The sequence below is a fragment of the Lithobates pipiens genome, unplaced genomic scaffold (genome assembly GCF_037356315.1).
Source record: "Lithobates pipiens isolate NorthernLeopardFrog02 unplaced genomic scaffold, aLitPip1_a1.2 Scaffold_22, whole genome shotgun sequence".
NCBI classification, from domain to species: domain Eukaryota; kingdom Metazoa; phylum Chordata; class Amphibia; order Anura; family Ranidae; genus Lithobates; species Lithobates pipiens.
In genome coordinates this window covers 87703662-87717364 of record NW_027507784.1, presented here as the reverse complement: position 1 = coordinate 87717364, position 13703 = coordinate 87703662, and the positions used below count along the sequence as shown (strand labels likewise).

General features: G+C 48.5%; 1 protein-coding gene across 4 annotated transcripts in view; it reads left to right on the top strand.

The window, feature by feature from the left end:
• Nucleotides 1-13703, top strand: part of SPEG (striated muscle enriched protein kinase) — a 496800-nt gene that overhangs the window by 258681 nt on the left and 224416 nt on the right. For all 4 annotated transcript variants that reach the window (XM_077447841.1, XM_077447840.1, XM_077447842.1 and 1 more), the window contains 2 exons: nt 10505-10648; nt 12559-12741. In XM_077447841.1, coding sequence (XP_077303967.1) covers nt 10505-10648; nt 12559-12741 — 327 coding nt within the window. The remainder of the gene's footprint in view (nt 1-10504; nt 10649-12558; nt 12742-13703) is intronic.

Sequence of the window (13703 nt, the reverse complement as noted above, 5' to 3'; positions counted from 1 at the left end):
CGGGTCCGCCGCTCCTACTGCGCATGTGCCACAACGTGGTGATGCACGTCAGCCCTAATCACCAAGGAAACCCTCGGCGAATGATTGCTGAAGCGGACCCGATGCCGCCCATAAAATGGGGGCCTATCAGGGCCGCCGGAGAGGCGCATGCCCGCCCCTGGGAGTCTCCTCCCATACTCCATAGAGTGCCTCGCAACAGCACGGCCCCGAGCATCACATACTTCGCTTCATAATGTAATTCTAAGTTAATAAAGGAAATAGAACATAAACAAATTTATATAGCAGTTACATTGGCAGCATTTTATTGCATATTGTTTAAACATGCATTGTCTCACCAATACGTTCACTTAGTCTTGTCTTAGTCTGGGTCTTGTACGCATATTAAGGGGAACCCTGTACCCATATTAAAAAAAAGAAATGCGTGTGGCCCCCAGGCCCTATATACTCAGAACAGCAGTATACAGGCGGTGCAAACAAGTCAGGGACTGTGTAGGTTTGTTGTGTTAAGTTGAATCTGTTTGTAATTTTCAACTGGTACATTTTTAAAGTGTAGCTCCAGTCAAAAAAACTATTTTTAAGCTTTTTGGAAAACATAGGGAAGGGTTATCACCCCTGTATAATTTGTTTTGTCGTCCATCTTTTTTCATCTCACTTGCTGTTGTCTCCTTCCGTTTGCAAGTAGGAGATGTTTGTAAATTGGATGTTTGAAAGTAGGGGCCTGCCCTATATGCTCTGCAGAAATGGCGGAAGAAGGTGTTGGTTTTGCAACAACATTGTAAGCCCTCAAAGTGACTCTTGGTGGGCGCTGGAGCGCCCTGCTGTGAACGATTATATCAAGAATTGTAATTACATGCCATTGTTGAACAGTGGTAGAAAAATTGACCTTTGGTGGTTGTGGTGCTGGTGCCACAACACTATAAGTCCTCACAGTTACTCTGGGTGGGCACAGGAAGGGGCCCTCCTGTGAAATATTATATCAAGAATTGTAATTACATGTCCCTGTTAAACAGGGGCAGAAAAATTGGGCCTTAGGCACTGGTGCCATCACACTGCAACCTCTGCCATACACTCTAGTTTTATTGCAGGAATTAGCCCTGCTGCAAAGCATTGCATCAAAAATTGTACTTAAACGCCCCTGTTAAATAGGGGCAGAAAAATTGGGCCTTAGGCACTGGTGCCATCACACTGCAACCTCTGCCATACACTCTAGTTTTATTGCAGGAATTAGCCCTGCTGCAAAGCATTGCATCAAAAATTGTACTTAAACGCCCCTGTTAAACAGGGGCAGAAAAATTGGGCCTTAGGCACTGGTGCCATCACACTGCAACCTCTGCCATACACTCTAGTTTTTTGCAGGAATTAGCCCTGCTGCAAAGCATTGCATCAAAAATTGTACTTAAACGCCCCTGTTAAACAGGGGCAGAAAAATTGGGCCTTAGGCACTGGTGCCATCACACTGCAACCTCTGCCATACACTCTAGTTTTTTTGCAGGAATTAGCCCTGCTGCAAAGCATTGCATCAAAAATTGTACTTAAACGCCCCTGTTAAACAGGGGCAGAAAAATTGGGCTGCTGGCATCACCCAGAACCAAAAATGTTCTTCCAACATATCAGCGGAGGAGGAAGAGGATAGACAATCAACATAACAGGACAGTCACTCAGCATCAGCATAGGCAGTCTTGAAGGGATGTGGTATTTCAAAAAAAATTATTCGGTTACATCAGCTTCAGGTGCTTGGTAGCTGTGGGTGATCCAAGACTGATTCATCTTGATGAAGGTCAGTCGATCAACTGATTCGGTGGACAGGCGCACCCTGTGATCGGTAACGAAGCCACCAGCAGCACTGAAGGTGCGTTCCGAAAGAACGCTGGATGCAGGACAGGCCAGTAGCTCAATTGCATACTGTGCAAGCTCTGGCCAGTGATCCATCCTCAAGACCCAGTAAGCCAGAGGATTTTCAGTGGGAAAGGTGTCCAAGTCTGACCTTGCCCCTAGGTATTCCTGCACCATGTAAATTAGACGCTGGCGATGGGTGCTGGAACCAATCATACCTTGGGGCTGCGGACTAAAAAATTGTCTGAAAGCATCAGTCAGACGGCCACCTTCTCCACCGCTCCTTCTGACTGATGCCTCAGCAACACGTTGTCCAGGACCAGGAGTTTGTGACCTCCCAGTCTCTGGGAACGCGTTGTACAGAGCTTTCTGCAAGGCCTCCCGGAGATGTCTCATCCTCTGCTCCCTCTGCGATGGCAAGATAAGGTCGGCAACCTTACCCTTGTACCGTGGATCAAGGAGAGTGGCCAGCCAGTAATGGTCCCTCTCCTTGATCCGAAGAATACGAGGATCCTTCCGCAGGCTTTGCAGGATCAGGGAGGCCATGCAGTGTAGGTTAGCTGAGGCATTCGGTCCGGAGTCCTCTGGGTCACTAAGGACAACATGATCCGCAGCTACCTCCTCCCAGCCACGTACAAGTCCACGTGTTTCTTGGGACTGTAAATCATCCCTATAAGACTGCTGCTGCTGATGCTGAGTGCCAGCCTCCACCTCCATGCTGACACAATCATCCTCCTCCTCCTCTTCCTCCTCCTCACCCTCTTCCTGTGTGATGGGTGGCACAGCAGGAACACTGTCTGGATAAAGGGGGCCTTGAGAGGCAAGGAAGTCCTCCTCTTCCTGCCTCTGTTCTGCCTCAAGTGCCCTGTCCATTATTCCACGCAGCGTATGCTCCAAGAGGTGGACAAGAGGTATAGTGTCACTGATGCATGCACTGTCACTGCTCACCATCCTTGTGGCCTCCTCAAACGGTGACAGGACAGTGCATGCATCCCTGATCATGCCCCACTGGCGTGGTGAGAAAAAACCAAGCTCTCCTGACCCTGTCCTGGTGCCGTAGTCGCACAGGTACTCATTGATGGCCCTCTGCTGCGTGTGCAGCCGCTGCAGCATGGCCAATGTTGAGTTCCATGTGGTGGGCATGTCACATATAAGGCGGTTCTTGGGCAGGTTCAACTCCTTTTGGAGCTCAGCCAGCCGAGCACAGGCATTAAATGATCGGCGGAAATGCACACAGACTCTCCTGGCCTGTTTCAGGACATCCTGTAAGCCGGGGTACCTGCCCAAGAACCGCTGCACCACCAGGTTAAGGACGTGAGCTACACAGGGCACATGGGTCAGTTGTCCCTGTCGGAGGGCGGAGAGGAGGTTGGTGCCATTGTCGCAAACCACCATTCCTGGCTTAAGCTGGCGTGGCGTCAACCACCTCTCGGCCTGCCCCTGCAGAGCTGACAAAACATCCGCCCCAGTGTGGCTCCTGTCCCCCAAACAAACCAGCGCAAGCACGGCATGGCATCGTTTTGCCTGCATACTTGCGTAGCCCCTGCAACGCCTACGGAGCACCGCTGGTTCTGAGGACAGAGCACTGGAAGAGGCCATGGAGGAAGAAGAAGAGGAGGGGGTGGAGGAGAGAGGTGTGTCACAACCAATAGTAGCATTTTGGAGGCGTGGTGGCGGAACAACCTCCAATACTACTGCACCTTGTCCTGCATCCTTCCCAGCAGCCAGAAGAGTGACCCAATGGGCCGTGAAAGACAGGTAACGTCCCTGTCCATGCCTGCTGGACCATGAGTCAGCGGTAATATGCACCTTACCACTGACCGCCCTGTCCAGCGAGGCAAGGACATTGCCTTTCACATGCCGGTAGAGAGCCGGAATTGCCTTCCGTGAGAAAAAGTGGCGTTTGGGGACCTGCCACTGAGGAACCGCACATTGTACAAACTCACGGAAGGGGGCCGAGTCTACCAACTGAAAAGGCAGCAGTTGAAGTGCTAGCAATTTAGCCAAGCTAGCATTCAACCGCTGGGCATGTGGATGGCTGGGAGTAAATTTCTTCCGCCGGTCCAGCAGCTGGGGCAGGGACATTTGTCTGCTATAATCGGACGTGGATGTACCACTAGCAGAGTTCCCGGAAGCACTTGGCTGTGACACACCTAATTCTACACCTTCATTCCTCTCAGAGCAGGTTTCAGAGAGGACTGAAGGTCTAGTGGGGTTGGAGATGCCAGCTGATGAGGAGCAAGGAGAGGTCCGCTTTGTTCTTTGGTGTGGGTCTTTGAGGTATGCTTGCCAACGAGCTGCATGGCAGGTCAACATATGTCTGGTCAAGCATGTGGTGCCCAAGCGGCTGATGTTTTGGCCACGTGAGATACGCTTGAGACATATGTTGCAAATAGCAGCGGTGCGATCTGATGCACTCGTCTCAAAAAAGGCCCACACCAAAGAACTTTTAGAATAACGCGCAGAGGAAGCGCTCTGCGCAGAGGAAGCGCTCTGCGCAGGCGGAGCTCTGCGGTGTGATTCAGTCGGTGTGTTGCCCCTAAGCTGGCCCCCGGAGGGCATCCTGCCTCGTTGGACATGTGCCTCCTCCTCCTCCTCCTCCCTCCTTCCAGGCACCCACGTGGAGTCAGTGCCCTCATCATCCCCTCCCTCTTCATCGCTGTAGCAAACCTGGCAGTATGCTGCAGCTTGTGGAACATGACTGCCAGATTGCTGTCCTTCTTGAGCATCCCCTCTCTCTGTGCTCACGCTACTGCCTTCCTCTAGCTGAGTGTCATCATCAGAGCCCACCAAACACTGGGCATCCTCCTGGAGCATGTACCCAACACTGTGCTCAAAGAGTTCAGGAGACTCCTCAGGAGGACGTGGTGGGTCTAGGGAAGGAGTCACTGATGATGACATTGAGAGGAGGGACGACGATGTGTTGGCAGCTGCTTTTCTACTACCCTGAGACTGGGTGAGAGAGGATGAAGAGGGCTTGGTCATCCACTCTACCAAGTCGTTGGCATGTTGCGGTTCAACATGTCCAGCTGCAGAAAAGAAGGACAAGCATGTCCCATGGCCACGTGCTGATGACAATGCACCGCGTCCACGACCAGCACTGTTGTCTCTAGACACAGAGCCTGCTTGCCCTCTTTTATCGGCTCGCGCCTGTCTGCCTCTCCTTGCTGGCCTTCCAGACATGGTAATGGCCTGAAGGGAGTTGGGTAAAACAGTAGTTGGGTAGTTTATATTGTGCTGGAGGCACACAACACCCACTAACTCCTGCAGATGCCTTTTTTATAGAACAGCAGAGTTAAAGGGGTATATACAGATGTATACTGTGCTGTGCTGGAAGCACACACAACTTCCAATAACTCCAGCAGATGTCAATCGGGCCCAAATAGAGAACAGCTATGTAGGTGGATAATAGCGGTATGTACTGGGTACAGAGCAGGCACACAGCACGCACTATCTCCTGAGTGACACTACTGACTGCAAGCTCTATTGTTAAAGATGGACCACTAGCTATATAGGTGAGGTGAATATCACGGTGTATACTGCGGTCAGGGCACGCAGACAATAACAAGAAAACAGCAGAGTTAAAGGGGTATATACAGATGTATACTGTGCTGTGCTGGAAGCACACACAACTTCCAATAACTCCAGCAGATGCCAATCGGGCCCAAATAGAGAACAGCTATGTAGGTGGATAATAGCGGTATGTACTGGGTACAGAGCAGGCACACAGCACGCACTATCTCCTGAGTGACACTACTGACTGCAAGCTCTATTGTTAAAGATGGACCACTAGCTATATAGGTGAGGTGAATATCATGGTGTATACTGCGGTCAGGGCACGCAGACAATAACAAGAAAACAGCAGAGTTAAAGGGGTATATACAGATGTATACTGTGCTGTGCTGGAAGCACACACAACTTCCAATAACTCCAGCAGATGCCAATCGGGCCCAAATAGAGAACAGCTATGTAGGTGGATAATAGCGGTATGTACTGGGTACAGAGCAGGCACACAGCACGCACTATCTCCTGAGTGACACTACTGACTGCAAGCTCTATTGTTAAAGATGGACCACTAGCTATATAGGTGAGGTGAATATCACGGTGTATACTGCGGTCAGGGCACGCAGATAATAACCAGAAAACAGCAGAGTTAAAGGGGTATATACAGATGTATACTGTGCTGTGCTGGAGGCACACACAACTTCCAATAACTCCAGCAAATGACAATCGGGCTCAAATAGAGAACAGCTATGTAGGTGTATATAGTGGTATGTACTGGGTACAGAGCACGCAGACAGCACGCACTAACACTACTGACTGCAAGCTCTATTATTAAAGCTAGATCACTAGCTATATAGGTGAGGTGAATATAGTGGTGTATACTGCGGTCAGGGCACAGACAGTAACCACTACACAAGAGCAAAATAGTAAATCAGCCAAAAACGATTGGTGTGTAACTGTGTTGAAGGTACACAGAACACCCACTGCTTCAGATGCTAACAAACACTACACGAGGCCGCCTGAAAGGCGGCTTTATATAGTGTGGGGCGTGCACTACACAGTCTGAGCTATGATTGGCCACAGGCAGGATGCCTGTGGCCAACCATTGCTCTCCTCGCTACTGGCGCTGCGATTGGCCAAGCATGCGGGGTCACAATGCATGCTTGGCCAATCGTGAGACAGCAATGCATTGCGCCATCACAGTGCATTGTGGGCCACACGAATTTTGCCGCGAACGGCCCAAACGTTCGGAATTCGGCGAACGCACGAACGACCGATGTTCGAGTCGAACATGCGTTCGACTCGAACACGAAGCTCATCCCTACTCTTGACAGAGAAGTCAGGGGAAAGGGCGCATGGGGGCGGAAATATTATAAGTTCGGTTTTGGACAAGTTGAGTTTAAGGAGGTGTTGTGACATCCATACAGATATGTCTGTTAGTAATTTAGTGATGTGTGAGGAGACTGATGGAGTGAGTTGAGGGGTGGAGAGATAGATTTGAGTGTCGTCAGCGTAGAAATGATATTGAAAGCCATGAGAGGCTATCAGCTGACCCAGGGCAGAGGTGTAGACTGAAAATAAAAGAGGTCCAAGAACAGAACCTTGGGGAACCCCGACGGAGAAGGGAAGAGGAGTGGAGGAAGTAGAATTGTAAGTGACACTGAAGGTGCGTTGGGATAGGTAGGATGAGAGCCACTGAAGAGCACAGTCACGAGACCAAGGGAGTAAAGTTTTTTTTTTGAGGAGGGGGTGGTAAACCGTGTTAAAGGCAGATGAAAGATCCAGAAGTAGGAGTACAGAATAGTGTCCATTGGTTTTTGCAGTTAGTAAGTCATTTGTGAGTTTTAAAAGAGCAGTTTCTGTGCAGTGTTTATGGCGAAATCCAGATTGAAGGGGATCAAGGTTGTTATTCTTAATGAGGTGGTCACTCAGTTGGTTGTAAACCAGGCGTTCAAGGAGTTTAGAGGCAAAGGGGAGCAAGGAGATAGGGCTTGGGTTGTTAAGATTGGTAGGGTCCAAGGATGGCTTTTTAAGTATGGGGGTGACCAGTGCATGTTTTAGAGCAGCCATTCTCAACCAGGGTTCCATGGAACCCTGGGGTTCCTCCAGAGGTTGCTAGGGGTTCCTTGGGCTGTGGCTGATGAACCACCTATTTGATGGTGCCTACAGAGTTTAAGATTCAGCATCACTTAGCAAAGCCAGCAGCATGATACCAAATCTCTTTTTAGCTGTCTTTAAGGGTGGCATTCTGAACACCACTTTATGGGGGACATTCTTCCTATTGACCATCAATATAAGGAGCATTGTTCCTATTGAGCCCTGATGATTTGGTTTTAGTAAGGGTTCCTCGAGACATGAAAACTATTTTTGGGGTTCCTCTAGGGTTAAAAGGTTGACAAAGCCTGTTTTAGAACATTGGGGAAAATGCCAGAGGTGAGGGAGAGATTGAAGATGTGGGTTAAAGAGTGTAAGATAGATTCATAGGGAGACCGTTGTGTTTGAGAGGGAGTAGGGTCCAGGGGGCAGGTGGGCGTTAGAAAGAACCTTAGCAACTTCGTCTGCCGTAGCAGATTTGAATAAGGGGATTGTCAATTCTATTTGTTGATATGGGGTCTTAAAGCGGGACTGTACTGGGGAAAAAAATATTAAAAGCCAGCAGCTATAAATACTACAGCTGCTGACTTTTAATAAATGGACACTCACCTGTCCCAGGGTCCAGCGATGCCGGCAGCCGAGGCTGATTGATCGGTCAGCTGCTGCAGTCACCATTCTAGGTGAGGGAATCAGGAAGTGAAGCGAATCGGCTTCACTTCCAGCTTCCCTACTTCGCATGCGTGAGTCGCGCAGAGCAATAGGAATTCTTCGCACTGTCTCTGGGACCCGTGTGTGTCCCAGCAGACAGCGCGGCAGGACAGGAAGAGGCATAGACTCCCGTGGGAGTCTATGCCCGGAAGTGGGTGTAAATACCTGTCTTTGACAGGTATCTGCACCCCCCTCCCCCCTGAAAGGTGCCAATTGTGACACCGGAGAGGGGGAGGGTTCCGATCAGCGGAAGTTCCACTTTAGGGTGGAACCCCGCTTTAACTGAGGGAGATACCTGAGTGGAGATTTCATCACGGATTGTATCAATCTTGTTTTTGAAGTGATTAGCAATCTCCTGGGCAGTGAGTGAGTCGTTGGGTGGAGGCGGTGGAGGACGAAGTAGAGAGTTGAAGGTAGAGAAAAGTTTCCCGGAACTGGATGAGGCGTTAATAAGAGTTGTAAAATAGGTCTACTTGGCAGTGTGGAGGAAAGAATAGTATTTTTGGAGGGCAGATTTCTATTGGTTGAAGTCTTTGAGAGACTTAGTCTTGTGCCACAGACGCTCAAGAGTTTAGTGTCAACTGTTTGCCAGGGTTGTAAGGGTCGAGGTCTGATTCTGCATGTAGTGAGGGGAGAGAGCTTGTCCAGGGTGGAGAACGGGGATTTATTGTAGATGGAGGTGTCTTGCAGGACAGGGGAGAGATGTTGTCATAGAGGTGGTCAGTAGCAGAATAGAGGAGAGAACAGTTGAAGTTGTGAAAATTTCTAAGGGTGATGGTTAGACGATTGGAGGTAAAGGTGGTGGAAGACAGGGAGAGAGAGAAACTAATAAGGTGATCAGAGAGAGGAAAAGGATTGTTTGAGAAGTTGCATGGAGTGCATAGGTAGGAGAATACAAGATCAAGGGTGTTGCCATCAGAGTGAGTAGAAGCCTGTACCCATTGCTTCAGGTCAAATTAAGAGGTTAGACTAAGAAGTTTAGAAGTAGCAGGAGTGTTTGTATTAACAGGGATGTTGAAAACACCAAGAAGGATTGTGTCATGTGTTGAATAGTTTTGTATGTATTTTTTTGTTTCTGAGCATGCATAGTCTTGCTCTTATGATTTTTTTTGTATGAAAACCGTACTAATGAAATCAAAATTGGACGTTTAGTTCACATCTGACAAAAATTATATAGTCTGCACCGAAAACACCGTACTAACCATCCGAAAATCGTCAGACAGCTCGTCGTTCACTGGAACGCTGGACTGTGGAGGGGGTGGGAGCAGCTGATGGTCCAGGCTGTCAGCGGCTCACTGAGAGGCTGAGCAAGCTGCTGGTTCAGGCATCTGGGTGGATCCCGTCATTAAAGTCAGGATCTCTCCAGAACCTAGAACGGCTCAGTGACATCAGCCGATAGTGGGCTTTAGGTGCTGTTGACTGAATACAGGTCACAGGAGTGCTGAACGAAGTGCACTCCTATGAGACCAAGGAGAAGTACAGCCAAAAGCAGGGGCGGACTGACCATTCAGGCCCTCGGGCACTGCCCGAGGGCCCCATGCAACTAAGGGGCCCCATCAGGGTTGCCAACCTTATTAAAACCAGGGACAGTATGTAAAAATCTGTGTTTTTAAAAAAATCTCAAAGTTATAGCTGCCCCGCCTCTCCAGTACCTTTTCAGTGTGTGTGTATGTGTATTCTGTGTGTGTATATTGTGTGTCTTTGTGTGTATACTGTATGTGTGTGTGTGTGTGTATACTGTGTGGTCCCATATTCTATTGCCTGGCGGCCCCATAATCTCCTATTGCCTGCCGGCCCCATAATCTCCTGTTTCCCAGGGGCCCCATAATATTCTCCTATTGCTCGGGGGCCCCATGAGTTGTCAGTCCGCCCCTGGCCAAAAGACCTTTGCCTTACTTCTCTTCCAATACACTGAAATGTGTGTGCATTGGCCCTAATGTAAAAAATTTCACATTTACAGGATAAAAAAAATAATGCATTGTATTAACGGACAGAAAGAATATTTACAAAAACTCTATGGGGTCTATTTATAAAATATTTGTTGGATAAATGTCCCACACATTTGTGCAGGCTGGACAAATTTTCCCTGCATTTTCTGTAATAGATTGATTTGTTTGATCGTCCGCTCCATCTAGTGGCCAAAATGCAGTATAGTTTTCTGAAATACCTAATTTTAGCCGTGTAGCTGACGATCATAGGAATTCAGTTCTTACAGAACATGCAGGGATAATTTGTCCTGTCTACTCGAATGTGTGTTACATTCGTCCAACAAATGTTTTATAAATAGATCCTGATGCATGCCCTGTGAATTCGTTTCAATGTATATGTTTAATTAAACGTACCACGTTATTTCCACACTTTTCAGAGTCATCGGACGATTCCTATGTATCGGCTGAAGAAGATCCTGGAGAGCCCCCGGTATTTGAAATCCCCTTACAAAGTGCCCTGGTCAATGCCGGCTCAGAAGTTTTGTTAAAATGTATCATATCAGCCAATCCACCGGCAGAAGGTAAGAGATTAATAAAGGGCACATATTGTCATATAAGTGTTAGCCCTTGTACACACGCTTGAGAATTCTGACAACTAAATCTGTTGGATTTTGTCTGACGGATTTTGTCCGAAACTGTTGCATACACACGGTCGGACAAAGTTGTCGGAAAATCCGATTGTACATAACGTGATGACGTCATTTCGTTACGACAGGACTACGTTCAGGCTAGTAGCCAATAGCTTTGGTCTAGGAATTTGATCTGAGCATGCATTGCACTTTGTCCGTTGGAGTAGGCTACACATGATCGGAGTATGTCCGATCGGAGCATTTTGTCGGAAAATTTTACGGACAAGTTGGAAAACTTAGTCCGTCGGATACCCCGACGGAAACAGTCCGATGGAGACCACACACAGTCGGAATATCCAACAAAATGGTCCGATAGGACATATTCCGTCAGAATCTCCGACCGTGTGTACAAGGGCCTACACATTCATAGCAAAGACAATTATCACTCTGAAACAGCAATTATTATCATTTGCATCTTTGCTAAATTTTGATGGGGCACTGTGACTTGGTGGCATTATATTGATTTCTGTTTGGTGCATAATATGCTGCATAATCAAAAATATTATTTTTTCTCCTAAGAAAATGGGTGCAGGTACTCCCCCATCCCCAGAGTCACCCCTTGTCTCCACCCCCTACCCACCTCCAACCACCATCTCTTGTCTCCACCTCCAGGCACCATCCCTTGTCTCCACCCTCTACCCACCTCCAAGCACCATCCCATTTCTCTGCCCCCTACCCAGCTCCAAGCACCATCCCTTGTCTCCACCTCCAGGCACCATCCCTTGTCTCCACCCCCTACCCACCTCCAAGCACCATCCCCTTTCTCCACCCCCTACCCAACTCCAAGCACCATCCCTTGTCTCCACCTCCAGGCACCATCCCTTGTCTCCACCCCTACCCACCTCCAAGCACCATCCCCTTTCTCCACCCCCTACCCAACTCCAAGCACCATCCCTTGTCTCCACCTCCAGACACCATCCCTTGTCTCCACCCCCTACTCACCTCCAAGCACCATCCCTTGTCTCTGCCCCCTACCCACATCCAAGCCTCATCCCTTGTCTCTGCCCCCTACCCACCTTCAAGCACCATTCCTTGACCCCACCCCTTACCCACCTCCAAGCACCATCCCACGTCTCTGCCCCTGCCCACCTCCAAGCACCATCCCTTGTCTCTGCCCCCTACCCACCTCCAGGCACCATCCCTTGTCTCCACCTCTACTCACCTCCAAGCACCATCCCTTGTTCCGCTTTCTACATACCTCCAAGCACCATCCCTTGTCTCTGCCCCCTACCCACCTCCAAGCACCATCCCTTGTCTCCACCCCCTACCCACCTTCAAGTGCCATTCCTTGACTCCACCCCTTACCCACCTCCAAGCACCATACCTTGTCTCCTCCCCTACCCACCTCCAAGCACCATACCTTGTTTCTACCCCCTACCCACCTCCAAGCACCATCCCTTGTCTCTACCCCCTACCCACCTCGAAGGACCATCCCTTGTCTCCGCCCCCTACCCACCTCCAAGCACCATCCCTTGTCTCTGCCCCCTACCCACCTCCAAGCACCATCCCTTGTCCCCACCCCCTACCCACCCCGAAGGACCATCCCTTGTCTCTGCCCCCTACCCACCTCGAAGGACCATCCCTTGTCTCTGCCCCCTACCCACCTCGAAGGACCATCCCTTGTCTCCGCCCCTTCCCACCTCCAAGCATCATCCCTTGTCTCTGCCCCCTACCCACCTCCAAGCACCATCCCTTTATTATAGGCTTACCTGTAGGTACAAGTTAAAAAAAAGAGTTTAATACCACTTTAAGGACTGGTAAGCAGCAATATAATACATTTTATTTTTTTATTTTTTTTGCAGTGGTATGGAGAAAAGATCGAGCAGTACTTAAAAACAGTGTTACTCATCAGATCCGGGCAGAGGGCGAGAGGCATTCACTGCTAATACGCTGGGCGTTGCCTTCCGACTCTGGAATCTACACCGTGACGGCACGTAATGAAGTGGGCGAGGCCAGCAGCTGCGGAGCGCTGACGGTAAAACCAGGTAATTGCAGAGCAAGATGTTTTTATTACAAAATAATACACCTTATATATCAACAGGTGTAACAGCAATGCTGTCATAGACAATGTTTCCTTTATCCACTTGAAATCCAGAAGGTCTTACCCCCCTTCGTGACCAGGCCATATTTTACTATTCAGCACTACGCTACAGTGCTGCATGACCTCTACAATTGCGCAGTCATGCAACACTGTACCCAAATGAAATTTTTATCATTTTTTTTCACACAAATAGAGCTTTCTTTTGGTTGTATTTGATCACCACTGTTTTTGTTTTGTTTTTTGTTTTTATGTAAATGAGAAAAGACTGAAAATGTAAAAAAAAATAAAGAAAAAAGAAAAAGAAAATATATATATTTTCTAATTTCTGTTAGAAAACAAATCCAATAAAAAAAAATGCTGCCCAACTCTGCCCTATTGTTGTGTACAGAAGACTCACCTGCAGACCCTGTGTTTACATGTAAATACTGACATTAACAAGTAAATAGTGACGGCATTCATATGTAAATATAGGCAGACCGTCGGGATTCATATGTAAATAGAGGCGGTATTCATATGTATATCATGCCCCCCTGAGATCATATCCACCATCATCTATACTGAATGCTGCCCACTGGGGAGGTGAAGGGGCATGCTTGAAAGTCTGCACTGCCACTGAGCCCAGGAGTCCTAGGATCTCTAGGAGTTTAATGTCTATTAATGGGCCCCCTCATCTCCCCAGTCCATGGTGTGCAGGAAGTGAGGAGATGATGTGCTGTAACTGCTAGCAACCAATCAGTAAGCAGTAATGATGTGCAGTAACCTATAGCAACCAATCAATGAGCAGTATTGATGTACAGTAATCTCTAGCAACCAATCAACAAGCAGAAATTATGTGCTGTAACCTCTAGCTACCAGTCAGTGAGTGGTAATGATACGCTGTAACCTCTGGCAACTAAACGCAATTGC